The 17,394-nt window shown below is 41.5% G+C and overlaps 2 protein-coding genes and 1 long non-coding RNA gene across 4 annotated transcripts in view; all 3 read left to right on the forward strand.

Moving 5' to 3' along the window:
- The window catches only part of LOC311312299 (membrane-spanning 4-domains subfamily A member 4A-like), a 30,184-nt gene that overhangs the window by 10,033 nt on the left and 2,757 nt on the right, over nt 1-17,394 (forward strand). The window contains exon 6 of the mRNA XM_084442217.1: nt 15,347-15,430. Coding sequence (XP_084298343.1) covers nt 15,347-15,430 — 84 coding nt within the window. The remainder of the gene's footprint in view (nt 1-15,346; nt 15,431-17,394) is intronic.
- LOC311312298 (membrane-spanning 4-domains subfamily A member 4A-like) lies at nt 6,985-9,464 on the forward strand. Of its 2 annotated transcripts, none has more exons than XM_084442215.1 (7): nt 6,985-7,116; nt 7,342-7,452; nt 8,063-8,119; nt 8,228-8,365; nt 8,779-8,892; nt 9,095-9,175; nt 9,357-9,464. In XM_084442215.1, exons 1-7 carry the CDS (start codon nt 7,078-7,080, stop codon nt 9,441-9,443), a joined length of 627 nt encoding a protein of 208 aa, XP_084298341.1. In that variant the 5' UTR covers nt 6,985-7,077; the 3' UTR covers nt 9,444-9,464. The 2 variants fall into 2 exon arrangements, with proteins under 2 accessions (XP_084298341.1, XP_084298342.1); XM_084442216.1 differs by having other exon boundaries at nt 9,098-9,175.
- On the forward strand, nt 12,593-14,275 carry LOC311312300. Its single transcript, XR_014630561.1, has 4 exons — nt 12,593-12,789; nt 12,955-13,065; nt 13,774-13,830; nt 14,192-14,275. It is a non-coding gene; the product is annotated as an uncharacterized lncRNA (long non-coding RNA).

Consider the following 17,394-nt stretch of genomic DNA (forward strand, 5'->3'; position numbering starts at 1 on the left):
AAATACCTGGTCAGTAGAAACTCCTTCAAGTTCAGGGTCCTTGATCTTTTTCTGTATTATATTTACTCTAATACACAAATCACAACTGATAATTGTTTCTGTTCTTCAGGTGAATACTTCACTGAGAATGAATAGTGTTGCCACTTTGACTGCTTTCATAGACTTCGTTCTCCACTCTGTGGATGCTTCTCAGTCATATTACAGGGTGAGACCATATACTTACCCTTTTCATTATTAGTGCAGTTAGTTCATGATCAATATTTAACCTTTTTTTAACCAGAAAAACAGTTGAGATCGAAATCTCTTTTACAATTGTATAATGTGAATCTGACTCAAACTGTCCCCAGAATTATAGTAAGGTCAAAGTTGTGGCATGTAGCCTTAGACCTGTAGGCCTAGTTAGTTAGCTCTTAGTTAGTTCATTGATTATGTGCCCATTTTGTTTTGGTCTGTCGCCTGTCTGACTTGTCTACCCTGTAAAGCGTCCTTGTTTTTTTTATTTTTAGAAAGGCACTATATAAATGCAATTTATAATGATGATGATGATGATTATTATTATTATTAGGCTATTGCAATTTCAAGTTGAGTTATTAAATGTATTCAAGTACAATTTTGAGTTACAGTATTTAAGTGTAATGAGAAAACTGTTTCTTAGGCTCACTGCAATTTCCTGTTTTTTGTCTTTACAGACATTTCAGGGAGTTTCAGGCGTCATGGTAGTATTCTCTCTCCTGCAGTGCATTGTCTCCTTCTGTGTCTCATCATTTGCCGACAAAGCTGTCTGCCATTCCACCCCTGAGGTACGTTGGCATTTAAAACATAATTAGGAAATTCCTAAGTATATCTTTAAATGTGCTGCAAATCAATGAACTTACACCTCAATCCCAGAAAATATTACCTCAATATTTTATTCAAAATTCTTTTGAAATCTGTCTTCTAGCAAGTGTTCATGGTCGGGAATCACTTACCTCAAGACAGCGCTGTGGGTCCACAGACACCATTACCTCCACCGAACTACAGCGAACTGTTTGAGGTACAGTAGGATATCTTTGAAAGTTGAGCACCAGAGCCAAACATGGATGTTTTTTTCTGTACAAGTCCAATTTCTACACCAGGATCAGAGTTAAAAACTAAGGCTGTGTCCCAAACGGTAGGCAGCTGCCTTCTGCCTAGCAAGGCGGCATTATCCTTTGGAGACAGAGTTTTTGTCTACTGACTTCCAAGGCAGCAATGCGTAATGACGTCATGATGTCATGTCTCACCAAAATACCTGTCAGTCAATCATAGCTAATGGAAAGCTTTTGGGAAAAAAGTGCAACATATCAACTTATCAGTTAAAAAAGGCAACAAACTGGTTGTTATGCTGGCCAGCTAACATGTTACGAGAGTTTGTTTTTCACTCCGATTGTTTTCACTGCTGTTGTTTTCGCATTTGGAAATACATGGAAGTGAATGAGCCATAGTTAGCCGTCAGCTGCAGTCACTTCCATCTATTTCCAAACGCGAAAACAATGGCAGTGAAAAACAATGATGAGTTTCTAACCCCCGATAGTGTATTCAGCCTGTTATTTTGACTATTTTGGTTCTTGAAGTGGTGTTTATAGTGAACTTTTAACATTGGAGTCAAAGGGCACTTCCGCATCGGTACCACCAATTATGTCAGACTGACCAATATGGCAACTGAAGTGAATAAAGCGAATTAAATCACATAAACATCTGCATCTCTGCTATCTCTGTCTTGGAAAAATAATATTAGGAATCTACATGGTTACTTTCTCGCCAGAAAAAAATAGTAAAACGTAATAATGTGACATATTTACAGTTGTAGAGCCAAGATAAAAATGCTGTTTCATTTCATTGCTGAGATGTGAAACACATTTGTGATTTGTGAAAACTGTGATGAGGCTCTAGCCGTGCATTTGTCGAGAAATAATGCACACCCCCTCCAGCCAATCAGAATCAAGTATTCACCTAGGCCATGGTATAAGGTAATGTAACATAGCTAATGTTATCCTAGAGAAGTGGAAAACAGACTATTACATTGTCATCAAGTTTTTGATATTTTGATTAACAAGACACATTTTGGGAATCTACAAGGTTACTTTCTCGCCTGAAAGAATAATCAAATTTAATGAAGTGATATATTAAAAGTCATGCAGATAAAATATCTCTCCATTGTTGTTCTCCTTGTTGGAGCAGTGGAGCGAGTGCATGGGATTGAGGGATATCTTGACCAATGAAGGATCCAACTGTGCTGCCTTCAAAATCTGCCCAATCGGAGGCACCTCAGCAGGCAGCGTTTGTAAATATTCAACTGGGACATGACTTGATGCCTCCCTGACTCCGAATGCTGCCTAAAGAGCCAGCATTTTAGCCGTTTGGGACATAGCCTAAATCACAAAGGGACAATAAACTCAAATATGCACAATAATACACCCTGGCTCCACAAACACCATTCTCTGCACTGAACAATTATGAGGAGTTGAGCACCAGAGCTCAGTAATAGACTAAAACATGAACGCTGCCATTCATTTTGTTTACCTTGCCTGTTACTCCATATGTTTATCATGGATAAATAAAGTGTCCTCATGTCCTCTTCTGTTACTACAGACTGTGAGATACCCAAAAGGTCCAGAGGGAATCGCTGCTCCTCCAAACGACTTCTCCCCTCAATACAGTCCTGCTACCATTCCATGAAACCTGCCCTGTGTCTCTCAGCAGGGTCTCTCCCCTGCCCTGTGTCTCTCAGCATGGTCTCTCCCCTGCCCTGTGTCTCTCAGCATGGTCTCTCCCCTGCCCTGTGTCTCTCAGCATGGTCTCTCCCCTGCCCTGTGTCTCTCAGCATGGTCTCTCCCCTGCCCTGTGTCTCTCAGCATGGTCTCTCCCCTGCCCTGTGTCTCTCAGCATGGTCTCTCCCCTGCCCTGTGTCTCTCAGCATGGCTTCTCACTCCTCGTTGGGACGCAAAGTTAATAGCTTTGTTATCTAGGAACCAAATTGCTCTAGTTCCAGGTCAAAAAATTTTTTTTAGTCATTGCTGGCTAACATCTTCCAATACATTATATGCAATTAATTTTATTTCACTATGAGAAGCTACTGTACGTGGAAATTTGCACTGGTTATACTAAGCTATACTGTATAGTAGCAATGGTGAAGTAAATTGTCATTAACTGTATAATTGCTGTTTTTATTATATATTTTTCTATGTAGCCTAGTTCTATTGTCCTGTTTATTATCAACAATTACTCTTCATACTGCTTGTGTGAAGTAAAAATGAAATGAAATGTAGCGTCAGCCTGAACGTAATAAAACTGTCCGAGATGGGACTGATTGTATTCATGGTATGTTTTATGTGTTTTTATGACAATGTCATTTTATTTCTATAGTACCATTCATACATAGCAATGTAGCAAAGTGCTTTACATCAAAAGAGATGGTTAAAAACATGGATCATGTAAACACAGTGAGAACAGATTTAAAAGAAACAATAAAAGTAAAATAATTACAAATGAAAAGATAGTGTAAAAGTGTGTTAGGGTGTTTCTCCCGGTGTTCCTCTGTTTATTTTGCATTTTTGAGATTAAAACCTTTATGAACCTACATTGCCTGCCTGCCGTCTGTATTTTGGGTCCTATATTCTCCCGCTCAAACCTCAATATAATGGGAGAATGGTTTTCAAACAACACTGAGGGGCGAATTCACTAAAGGATTGTGCAGCTTTGTATTCGGGCACACATTTACTAGCTAGCTACTATTATAGCTTGAACACTGGCGGAGCTAATAGTAAATGCATTAGATCAAATGTTCAGAGAGCAGCATTTGCTCCCAGGCCACATCATTACGATATCTTTTTTTTTTTTTTTTTATTAATTTTTTTTTTTTTTTTTTTAAAGTATGACTGACATTACATCTGCAAATTGCAGTGTTTCACGTGGAGGGAGTATTTTATACTGGAATTCCTCATGCATGTACCACCCTTTGGTTAATGGATGACAGAATTCACAAATAACATGGACAAGGAAGTAAATTAAAAAATGAAATAACCCCACAGACTTGGGCAAGCTAGGAGGAAGTAATTGGACTAGTAAAGTCTACACAGTTAAAATATACAGCCTACCAACAACTCATTGTTCAAATTAAAATTTGGGGAATGATCAGATTTAAATTTTTCTTACAAATACACTACAGTATACTACTTGAAACCAAGGGTTAACATATTTCCTTTGACCTTTATATATGTGTCATTATTGTATAGTCACACAGTGGATCGTGATGTAGGTCAACAGCACATGATAAAAGCAATAAAAGACGATCCAAAGTTCACAGTGGTGAGGAAATGAAGACTGATTCCAGTGAACAGACTCTACAGATCTGCTTTTCTCTCTCTCACACACACACGCACACACACACACACACACTTGCATGCACGCATTAGCACGCACACACACACAGATATGCATGCCGCGCACGCGCGCGCGCGCACACACACACACACACACACACACACACACACACACACAATAACATACAGAACAACTACATTTACAGGATCACCAGTCGACACCCACAAAATACATATGAATTGACTATACTGTACAAGCATTGGCTCAGCATTATAAAGGAGAAGGTTCACTGAGAAATGATCACACACTAATCAGCAGTGTCTGTGGGAGAGACCTCAGGAGGATGAAGGCTCCATCGTCCCATATCCATCCAGTACAGTACACATTATACAGTATATATCCCTTCTGAATTACTTGAATTGACCCACAGCCTGATTTGACTGATTCGACAGCCTGACTGACTTGAACCAACGGTCCTGAGACTGTAGACATCAGACGATTTATGTATCAATGTCTCAATGCTTTTAATGTCTCATGTAACGCACTTTGAATTGCCTTGTCGCTGAAATGTGCTAACGATAAACTTGCCTTGCCTTGCCTTGCCTATCCACTGAAAATACAGGTAGTACTTGTGTTACAGCCAGTGGTCTGGCTGTGGCTTGTGTGTCGTATGTGTCTGTTTTGTCTCCCCCTGCTGTCTCCCACTCCCCTTTGTCATCCAGGTGCTGTGGGCGTGGCCCGGTTTCCTGGTCATCAGTCACTAACTCCCTGCAGCTGCGGCCGTCCAATCAACCCACTATATATACCCTACTCATACTCATTCATTTGCCTTTTGTGCCATTTTGCTGTGTGTGCTAATGGTTTGTATGTTCAGTTGACGTTGTGTTACATGTTTTGTTAACCTTAGTTATGTTGCCTCTTTGTTGTCCTCGGTTGTAGCCATACTAGTTTTGTTTATTGTATTTTCTTAGTTGTCTTTATACACTGTATAGCCTTTTTGTTTGTTTAGCACAATGTTTGTAGCATAGCCAAAGTTTCAGTTAATGACCCAGGTGAGTGGGGGGGAACAGGCTAGCCACCCTGGATTTACACTTCTCAGCCCGTAGGTGACTCCCCTGTTTAGTACACCAGTTTAGGAGTGTGTGTCAACCCCTTGTCCTTTTATAGTCATGCTGGTCTTCACTCAGCTGGCCATTAGGTAGGGAAGGTATAGGGAAGTCTTTTTGTTTGGTCAGGTAGGTAAGCTAGGTAGGGATGTTTGGTCAGGTAGGTAAGCTAGGTAGGTTTAGGTTTGGTCAGGTAGGTAAGCTAGGTAGGTTTAGGTAGGGATGTTTGGTCAGGTAGGTAAGCTAGGTAGGTTTAGGTAGGGATGTTTGGTCAGGTAGGTAAGCTAGGTAGGTTTGGTCAGGTAGGTAAGCTAGGTAGGTTTAGGTAGGGTTGTTTGGGTCAGGTAGGTACGCTAGGTAGGTTTAGGTAGGGATGTTTGGGTCAGGTAGGTACGCTAGGTAGGTTTAGGTAGGGATGTTTGGTCAGGTAGGTACGCTAGGTAGGTTTAGGTAGGGATGTTTGGTCAGGTAGGTACGCTAGGTAGGTTTAGGTAGGGATGTTTGGTCAGGTAGGTAAGCTAGGTAGGTTTAGGTAGGGATGTTTGGTCAGGTAGGTAAGCTAGGTAGGTTTAGGTAGGGATGTTTGGTCAGGTAGGTACGCTAGGTAGGTTTAGGTAGGGATGTTTGGTCAGGTAGGTACGCTAGGTAGGTTTAGGTGGGAATGTTTGGTCAGGTAGGTAAGCTAGGTAGGTTTAGGTAGGGATGTTTGGTCAGGTAGGTAAGCTAGGTAGGTTTAGGTAGGGATGTTTGGTCAGGTAGGTACGCTAGGTAGGTTTAGGTAGGGATGTTTGGTCAGGTAGGTAAGCTAGGTTGGTTTAGGTAGGGATGTTTGGTCAGGTAGGTCTGCTAGGTAGGTTTAGGTAGGGATGTTTGGTCAGGTAGGTACGCTAGGTAGGTTTAGGTAGGGATGTTTGGTCAGGTAGGTACGCTAGGTAGGTTTAGGTGGGAATGTTTGGTCAGGTAGGTAAGCTAGGTAGGTTTAGGTAGGGATGTTTGGTCAGGTAGGTAAGCTAGGTAGGTTTAGGTAGGGATGTTTTCTTTTTATTTGACACCGCTCTTAGTTCCCTCTGCTCCCTGTGGTCTATTTTGGCTTTGTTAAATAAATACCCATTTTTGTTATTCCTTAAACTGGTCTCCTCCTCCACTTTGTGCCCACTCCACCTCCACTGGTACACCACGCCCTCCAGGGGGCGTAACAACTTGACTGGGCCTTTTTTACTGCTGCACTTTGTGCCTCCTTTGCCTTTTTGTTGCGTGGACTATTGTCTGTAATCTACAACAAGAATTTCCCATCAGGGATGAATAAACGTTCACGCGTCACACGTCTAATCACAGATAAATGATTAACCAAAGCCAACACCCACGCAGCCCTTTTAAGAAACAGGTCCAACAGTACAGCATAGACCAGAGAGACCTACACACACTAACAACATCCTGCTCTTCCTCTCCTGAGAAGATGTCCAGCTCTGTATCAACAACCACTAACGGGGTGGTGGTCATCACCCATGTTCACCCTGCTGGGAACGCCACGGGGACGGGAACCCTCTCTCCCCCTCACTGGGGGGGTCAGGTGGGAGCCCCCTCTCCCCCTCACTGTGGGGGTCAGGTGGGCCAGGTGGTCGCCTCCGTGATGGGGAAGTTCCGGGAGGGACATCCAATAGTTCTCGGGGTAAGAATTTGTTGTATTTTTTTTTTAATAAATTGGATATACAGTACATATTTTTTTTATTTTTTTTTAAAAGCATTAGATTGAAAAGGTGACCGGTGATGGAACATTTTTCAATACACTGTGAGATATGGCTTTATGATAAGAAAAAAATGATTTTTAAAGGTTCCCACATTCTAATCGTCAGTCCAAGTGTGATTGTGCTCCATTGTGTTTTTGTGTCTGCAGACTGTTCAAATCATGGTTGGAGCGATGTCATTCTTAATAGGAATCGCGACGATTTCTAGTGGAATTTCTATGGCAATAGTTAGTGGGATCTTTGTCTGGGGGGCCGTCATAGTAAGTGTACTTCTTCCATTTTATTCTTCTTTCAACTGACCATCAGGGTACAGTAATCATGTGATTAGATTTAAAATATCATACTTATATATGGTACAGTATGTTACTTTTAAGAATTTAATTTTAACAATGCTTACATTTTTTCTTTTCAGTTGACCTGGGGGGGTGGGGGTGGGCAGGCGGGGGTCTGTAGATGGATTAGGAGACAATCGGCCTCCCCAACTTTGTATATACAGTATGTATGTATGTATGTATAATCTAATAATTAAGAAAAGAGTAGTCGAGAATGCCAAGGTTCATCTTTGTAAGTTCAAGCTGGTTACTTTTATTCCAAATGAGTTTGCAAAGCCGGGCTCTGAGGGAAACCAGTTCCACGGATACGTTCGAGACTACCCTTCTTGAATACCCTTCTTGAATCACATGACTAACTTGACAGAAAACGTATGAATGCACACGTTAGAAGCACGCCATTTTATATGTATCCGCTGTGTGATTCGTCTGAGTGTTGCATAGAGAAGAGCTATAAATTTTATTATGATGTCTTCAATCATCTTTGTGTCGGCCTTCCTAAGAAGCCACTGTTAAGTGAATATCTCTTCTTCTCTCTCAGTATATCATTGCAGGCTCTCTCACTATTGCTGCTGACAAGAACCTGAACAAATGCCTGGTCAGTAGAAACTCCTTCAAGCTCAGGGTCCTTGACCTTTTAGGTATTTTATTAATAGACCACACAGTACAGATCCTGCTGTAACCCTTTGTGGTTCCTCTTCCTCAGGTGAAAGCTTCAATGGGAATGAACGTTGTTGCCGCTGTGGCTGCTGGCACTGGCTTCATTCTCTACTCTTTGGATACTGCTGGTTTACTCAGTAATAATTGTGATGATTATTACCCATATAATTCATGTGAGAACCAGGTGAGAACATACTTACTCTTTTTGTTATTGGTGCAGTTGATTGATGATCAAAGTTTATCATTTGATATAATATATCATTTTGAATATTAGTAAAAAGGGAGGTTTGTCATCTTGTCATTACTGTAATTTGATGAATATGACCTCAGTCACTTTATGTAACAACACTTTATGTCACTGCTTCAGTCAAGTACTGTTCCCCTGTTACAGTACACTTACTGTAGCTGACTCACATTGTCCCCTGAATTATAGTAAGGCCAGGGTTGTGGTATATATTGCAATTTCAAGTTTAGAGTTATACAAGTACAGTTCTGAGTTAGTCAAGTGCAATGAGGAAACAGAAATTAAAATGGCTGCTTAATGACCCACAAAGTGACTTCAGCTAAATGCAGTTCCTTGTTGTTCTTTGTCTACAGACCACATCTCAGGGAGTTTCAGGCGTCATGGTAGTTTTCTCTCTTCTGGAGTTCATGGTCTCCATCTGTGTCTCATCATTTGCCTGCAAAGCTGTCTGCCATTCCACCCCTGAGGTACGTTGGCATTTAAAACATAATGAGAGCATGGAGGTAGAGGTCAAAACAGAGGTCAGGACAGGAGATATGCTTCTGCAAAGGAAAAGAGGACCAATTAAGTCACGTTAAATGTGTTGCACCTCAGTTAACTTATACCTCAATCCACAGAAAATATGACCTCATTATTTTATTCACAATTCTTTTGAAATCTGTCTAATAGCAGGTGTTCATCATTGGGAATCACTTACCTCAAGACAGCGTCATGGCTCCACAGACACCATTCTCTCCACCCAACTTTGAGGTACAGTAGGATGTCTTTGACAGTTGAGCACCAGAGCACAGTAATTAACTTGAACATGCACTCTACTAGAACACAATAGATGTTTTTATATTAGTTCATTTAATTGACTTTAGCCGTTACTCCATATCTTTATCATGGATAGATAGATGACGTGCTCTCATGTCCTCTTCTGTTACTACAGACTGTGAGTTACCCAAAAGGTCCAGAGGGATTCGCTGCTCCTCCAAACGACTTCCCCCCTCAATACAGTCCTGCTACCATTCCCTGAAACCTGCCCTGTGTCTCTCAGCATGGTCTCTCCCCTGCCCTGTGTCTCTCAGCATGGTCTCTCCCCTGCCCTGTGTCTCTCAGCATGGTCTCTCCCCTGCCCTGTGTCTCTCAGCATGGTCTCTCCCCTGCCCTGTGTCTCTCAGCATGGTCTCTCCCCTGCCCTGTGTCTCTCAGCATGGTCTCTCCCCTGCCCTGTGTCTCTCAGCATGGTCTCTCCCCTGCCCTGTGTCTCTCAGCATGGTCTCTCCCCTGCCCTGTGTCTCTCAGCATGGTCTCTCCCCTGCCCTGTGTCTCTCAGCATGGTCTCTCCCCTGCCCTGTGTCTCTCAGCATGGTCTCTCCCCTGCCCTGTGTCTCTCAGCATGGTCTCTCCCCTGCCCTGTGTCTCTCAGCATGGCTTCTCTCTCCTCGTTGGGATGCAAAGTTTACATCTTTGTTATTTAGGAACCAAATTGCTCTAGTTTCAGGTCAAATCGTTTTTTTCCTGAGCCATGGCTAAGATGTACCAATACATTATTTCGAATGTATTTCACTTTGAAAAGCACTGCATGGAAATGTGCACTGGTTAGCCTATTACTGTACGCCGCTAACTGCTGTTTTACATAGATATATGTTTCTATGTAGTCTAGTTCTATTGTCGTGTTTATATTCAACAATTACTCTGCATACTGCTTGTGAAGTAAAAATGAGATGAAATGTAGCGTCAGCCTGAATGGAGTAAAACTCCTTGATTACTGTAATAAAACTGTGAGATGGGACTGATTGTATTCATTTTATGTTGTTTGATTGTAGAACAGTTTTGCAACGCTTCACAGTAAAGTTATTACAGTACAAGTCTGTGGTCTGAAACTCCAGCTGTCCTAACTAAGGGTAGTTTTAGAATTTTTGGAAATTGTAAAAACAATAAGCTGGTAAAGTACATTATCACTGTAATAATAATAAGCTTTTTTTATTGCAAAATAAAATTTATCAATAAATAAAAATTCTCATCTGTCCACGTTTGAATACTCAGATGCAGTTCTGTATGTTAAGGGGAAAAGCAGGTTATAAGAGACTCAGAAATCAACACAAGTGACTATGACCTGTGTTTCTGGTTGTATGACCTGTGTTTCTGGTTGTATGACCTGTGTTTCTGGTTGTATGACCTGTTTCTGGTTGTATGACCTGTGTTTCTGGTTGTATGACCTGTGTTTCTGGTTGTATGACCTGTGTTTCTGGTTGTATGACCTGTGTTTCTGGTTGTATGACCTGTGTTTCTGGTTGTATGACCTGTGTTTCTGGTTGTATGACCTGTGTTTCTGGTTGTATGACCTATGTTTCTGGTTGTATGACCTGTTTCTGGTTGGCTGTCTGATTCTTGTTTGCATTTGAACACTAGTAAAACTGTATGCATGTATTTTTCTAAGAGTTCCAATAATACTGCACACCCAGATGTGACTATAGATGGGTTAAAAAATGTATTCCCATCTAACATTTAAAAAACAAGTGAACAAAGTTGTTAAAACTGTTAAATTTGGATTATCCAATTTTAGGATTATAAAACTATATCTCAATTGAGTGATCACAATTCACTTCGCTCGTTGGAACGCAAGTTTGTTTACCTCGATACCTAGCTAGTCACAATGCTACGCGTTTGGAGTGATGTGTGTAATCCCTATGCCTGGTTCTACAAAAAAAAGTTCAGAGTATTTCTGCTTAGAAAACGAAAATGTTTAATTAAAAATTGTGATCACTCAATGTAGTAAATACACACATTAAAAACTCTAAACAGAATAGTTTTGGAGTTGTATTGGGGGGTTATTTTGTGACATTTGGAAAGTAGGCTAATCGGCCTAACCTGGTACCAGTGAATGCCGCTAAGCTAGGCTAATCGGTCCAGGTCTCTCCATATTGCACGCACAGAGTTGAACATGCTTCATACTGCTTGTCTAACCCCAGGGAAGATGGAAAACAAGCATATTTCCCCAAATCTTGGCCATGTCCTTTAAGTCCAGTTCACATACAAGATTCACAACGAGACTGGTTGCAACTTGCAACCACCTGCAAAAGTAACCCCAAACTGTGCTTTGCAACATTCTGAAACTGAACTATTCACACCCAAGCAACGAGCGGAGATCGTTTACCTTTTCCATAACAACGGCTCATGTCACTCAACCCATTTCCTTATCCAGCAACCCGTTATTATATTTTGTCCGCATTTGTTTAGTCTATTCCGCGATCGTCTGCCTTTTCTGTTCTAAAATCAATGTAAGATAGCCTCTCGTTAACGTGAACTAGCCGTTACTGGTTTCCAACTAACCGGTAGCCTACTAGCCCTCGTGTGAACCCAGAGAGCCTGACACATTGGTGTGTACACGCTTGCACAAATTGTTCATTCGCTGATTGGTTAGAAAATCGTAACAATGGTCCTGACACTATGGTACGTTCTAAAACTTGCTTGCAATTGGACAAGTGGAATCTCTTGAGACTAGATCAGCCGGCTTCAGCCGACCTGCGACGGGGTAATTCACACCTGCGACGGGGTAATTCACACCGCTGCAATTTCCCTCTGCAACATTCTAAAACGGTTTTGTCGCGTTACGAATCTTGTATGTGAACTGGGCTTTAACAGTATTTTCAAATTGTGTATTTTTAAACACTACTAACCCATATTTTCAAGACAATATTATGACATACTATTATCATCATAATACTACGTCAGTGCACTGTTGTTGTACATTGTTGTTGTATACAGTAAAAGCAACATCACATTTGAGGTTGTGCTGTTATTCTGAATATCCGCATGGCTGTGATTATCTTCAGTACTCTGCGGCCTCGTACCTTCAACCCAATCACAACCCTGCGGATATTCAGTACAACAGCATGAGTGAGATGCTGCTTTTATACAACAGTGTTATCTGCCATGATATTGTTTAAATAGAACTGTCAGGGGCAAAGTAATAAACTGACAAACAATTTTAAGTCTGTCGACACACAGGCGCAAGCACACGTACTGTACAAGCGCACATACACAGGGGCACACACACACACACACACACACACACATCCTTCACTATGACAAACAGGAAACCTGGCAGCTGGGCCAATGACACTGGCCTAAAGAATAATAAAAACACAGCCCAGAGCAAGATTGATCAGACCTACAGGCTCTACTACACACACAGGCTGCAACCACCCATCAAGATGACCGCTACTGCAACCAACACCAGCGGGGTGCTACAGGTAGTGATCACACATGTTAATTCTGATGGGAATGGGATGTCAATGGAAGCTCCTGCCACTAAGATCATGATGCCACAGACAAAGCTTGAAAGATTCCGGAAGGGGCATCCAAAAGCACTAGGGGTATGGAATACTTTTTTTTTCTATTTTTTATTTACCCAATTGCGTGTGTTACTGTATATGTTAATTTACTGTACTATAGTATGGAGGACTACTTATAGTATCTTTATGAATGTATCGATGGAAAACGTCAGCAACCATATATTTTGTTTTGATTTCATTCTCCAGACTGTACAGATCATGATTGGGGTAGTAATGATCTTAATCGGAATTGTGATGGCTATGAATGGAGATAGTTTTGCTGTTTTCACTGGAACTGCTTTTTGGGCATCAATGATTGTAAGTACCAACCCTTCTTTTCCAAACACATTTTCACCGTAATCTGTGACAGGCACATTGATTAATTATTAAACTCAAGTGAGAAAGCAGATCGATAACGTTGAAAGTAGACTAGACAGGCTTTATTGACAATAAAAGGAATGTGAACATGTCACAAATGCAAAACTGTGGAAACGTGGAGGCTTTTCGTTGCTACAAACTTAAATCGGCTAAATAAGTGATTGTTCAAAATTGCTGATCCGCATTATCGTTCCATCTGCCATATCCGTCTCACTAACCAGGACGCTCAAGGTGTCTCTGAAATGAGTGTCTCCAAATTTCGTGACACATGTAGCCTAGCCTACTTTCTCTGGAACTGGTTGGATGTATTCCAGTTAAATCAGGCCTGGGTTTTTCGGGGATCCAAACGTGGTTGCCCCAGAACACGGCTCTGAATCGCCCAATCCTGCTGCAGCATAGAACTAAGGCCTACTTAAAATGTTTAAGTAGCCTATAATGTATTTTCAAAACATGTTGTTAAAGGGCTATCTCTTTAAGGCTTAGGCTCTCAGATGTGACGGATCCTCTTTAGCTCATGGAACTGTGCTCGAGTGAAAACGTGGATGTTGCGTTTATCTGTTATTCCCCCTTTTCTTGCAATCCTTCCCTGACAGATGAGGTCATTTACCTTGCAGGTGTCCTGATAACTGTTTACTCTATTTCCCATAGTACATTGCGGCAGGCTCTCTCGCTATTGCATCTGACAACAAACTAAACACCTGTCTGGTCAGTATCAAGCTGTCTTTAAACACACACACATGCACACGCATGTAAAGGCACTTCCTTGGCACACACTGCCACAGTAAAGGTATTTTGCCAAAGCCTTATTTGCTGGTAACAGGTCATGCTTCATAGTCAGCTGTAGTAGCACTGGTCTGGCGTTACCAACACCACTTATGTTGTATATTTCCTTGGCACAAAGATTCTATTTTCACACGTGTAAAGTAGGCTATAGCAGCCACATAGCCTATCAAAAACATGTGTATTTAGAATAGTGGCAAAGGGGACAAAAGGGCATTATGTACTGTTTGCACTGCCGTATGCACACTCAGTAACCAATCCCATCTCTCTCTGTTCTCTCCCTCAGGTGAATGCTACTCTGGGTATGAGCGTTGTTGCCTCCATGGCTGCAGGCATAGGCATCGTTTTCTACTCTTGTGACACAGCTAGTTTAGTGCCGATATATGACAACTGTTACAATCAATTCGATAGTTCATACGCTGAGTGTATTCGCTATCAACAACCATATAAGGTTAGACCACATATCTGTATCTAATCTATATCTAATTTATTCTGTAGAATGTTTCAGGCAGCACTCGTCATTGCAACTGATTGCATGGGGGAAATTATCAAGCAGGTTTTGAGGATCCAAAATGATTCACAGTAGGGTTGCAAATTTCAAGGAATTTCATTTAATCGATAACTGCTAACCTTAACAAACGATAGTTGATTAATTGATAAGAGCGTGGCGCCCTCATGTGCAGTCAGACCTTAAATCATGATTACATTTCATATTTTTACATTTTACATTTTTCAGATCTGACTGTTCGTGTCCTTCCGCATGCACAGGTCAGATCCACAGGAATTGCAGGTGTCATGTTGGTTCTCACAATACTGGAGTTCATCGTCTCCATCTGCATGTCATCGTTTGCCTGCAAGGCTACCTGCAATTCAGGGCCTCAAGTAAGACTTGTTCAACTGTTAGAGAAAAGTGTTTATTACAATGGCTGACAATTAAATTGGCTTCCTACTGTAGGTCAATGCATTGAAATATGCTGTAAAATGTATAACAGGGCCTGAACGAGTGCTGTGGAGGTGTGCGTGTATGTATTGTATGTATATATATTACTAGATATCTATCCTACCTGGATGGATGGATGTACAGTATATGTGTACTCCTAAACATATTTATACAGACTGGATATATGTATGTACATATTTTTATTCTATTCTATACTGTATAATGCCCACTATCTATCTATCTATCTATCTATCTATCTATCTATCTATCTATCTATCTATCTGTCTGTCTGTCTGTCTGTCTGTCTGTCTGTCTGTCTGTCTGTCCGTCTATCCATCTATCTATCTATCTATCTATCTATCTATCTATCTATCTATCTATCTATCTATCTATCTATCTATCTATCTATCTATCTATCTATCTATCTATCTATCTCTGTCTTATACTGGAGTCCATTGTGTTTTGAGCAAAAGAGAGACAATTTACATGTCTGTCTATTAGCAGGTGATTTTGATCGGGAGAGACGTACTTCAAAGCAGCACTGTCCCTGATGGCCAAGCATGTGCCCCTCTGCTGGGCAATAAGGTACGGTGAAACAACGTGAGGTGGGGGTTCAACAGCAGACAGGCTGCCCCATGTGACTCAACTCATTTAGGAAGTCAGTTCAGGTGGTAGACTCTCGAGACGCTGTAACTGGCTACCTCAGCTGTCAGTCATCCGGCTTAAATCGTTCATTAGCTCAAAACACACACTCACACTATTTAAAGTAAGGTCCAGGTTGTCAAAAACGAGCATTCTCCTTTAAGGCTTCGTGGCCTAAGCCGCGGTCTACTGATATGTAGGCTATATTAATAAAAAAAAAATAAAAAAAAAATAAAGGTCATTTAGACGATTTGATTCGATTTCAATATGTTCTACTATTCTATTGTGATTTAGGCAATTTGATTCAATTTGATCGTAGGTGTTCTACTAATCTACTAATCTGTTCTACTTCTGTTCCAAATTATATCATTTTATCAAAGCGCAATCACTCCAAATATGCATTCTGCACGGCGGCAGCTTTAGGCCTATAGACAATTTTCTAAGACAAAATGCATGCTGGCTGTCCAGCGACAGCATTATAATTCAGATATAACAAAGCACGATCATTATAATTCAGACAAAGCACAATCTTTATAATTCAGATATATCAAAGCACAATCTTTATAATTCAGATATAACAAAGCATAATCTCCAAATACAAATTATAAACATTTCTGCTCGGCGGCAGCGTTAAGAAACATGGTCTTACCTGCTGTGATGGCTGCTTCAAAGAACTCCATGTTCTCTCTACCCTCATGCTCTGAATTTTTCTGTGGCCTAGCTTCCGCCAATTAGTGAATTTTTCTGTGGCCTAGCTTCCGCCAATTAGTGAATTTTTCTGTGGCCTAGCTTCCGCCAATTAGTGAATTTTTCTGTGGCCTAGCTTCCACCAATTAGTGAATTTTTCTGTGGCCTAGCTTCCGCCAATTAGTGAAGCCTCCCTTGACAAAACAGCCATCTAAACGTACGCTACACGCTATCATGGATGAGACCTTTCTCCACTGCTTCCACACAGCTAAAACAAACAACGCAGTCACGATCCTCAATATGTAGCCATCTCCATTTGTTGAACCAGCTTGCATTAAATGAACGATTAAACGTTTATTTTCCAAAATACCTTCCAGGAAAACTTAAGTTGGTCGGTTGATGCGGTGCCTCTGAAAGTGCTAGCATTTTCTGCTACCGACATGACATCCGCTTTCTGTGCGGGGGCCATGCCGCTCCTCTCAGCGGGGGCCATGCCGCTCCTCTCAGCATGCTGCGGCCTGCTCCTGCTCCTGCTCAAACTCGGGGAGTGGGGGGTGCTGCTCGGCCTGCTCCTGGTCAAACTCGGGGAATGGGGGGTGCTGCGGCCTGCTCCTGGTCAAACTCGGGGAATGGGGGTGCTGCTCGGCCTGCTCCTGCTCAAACTCGGGGAGTGGGGGTGCGTTGCTGGTTCCGGAGCCTGAGGTGCTCGACCTAGATCCAGGTTCCTCCTCAGCGGGCAGCGATGCCACCGAGTCTGCCTCAGTCAACTCCTCGCTCTCGCATCTTTTTTTGTTTTGCGGCTTTGGCTTTCCCAAAAAATCAAAAATGCGTTTCCGGGTCATTTCGACTACAGTTGCTAGGAGCTAGTAACTGTTAGCTACTTCAGTGAACCTCAAAGTGCTCTGCACGTCAACTTACTAAGTTGTGAAATATTAATGATTTTTTCAGTTTAATTAGTTTAGTTTTAGTTTTTCAGTTTCATTAGTTCATTATGAAACTCAATGAATATTGGGGGAAAAAGAAAAATCATTAATATTTATTTTTTGAAAATATTTTTTGGGGGCACAGCAGCACCTTTAGGTGCTCCAGCAGGGGGCGCTGCAGCACCCCCAGCACCCCTACTCCCGCGGGTATGTGCTTGATGTACAGTAATTAGTCCGTTGCTAGTAGGCCTAGTTAACAGATCATTCTCACAGGCCTATAGGCTATTTCATTTTGAA

This window comes from Borostomias antarcticus (assembly GCF_949987555.1).
Source record: "Borostomias antarcticus genome assembly, chromosome: 8".
In the NCBI taxonomy this organism is placed as follows: domain Eukaryota; kingdom Metazoa; phylum Chordata; class Actinopteri; order Stomiiformes; family Stomiidae; genus Borostomias; species Borostomias antarcticus.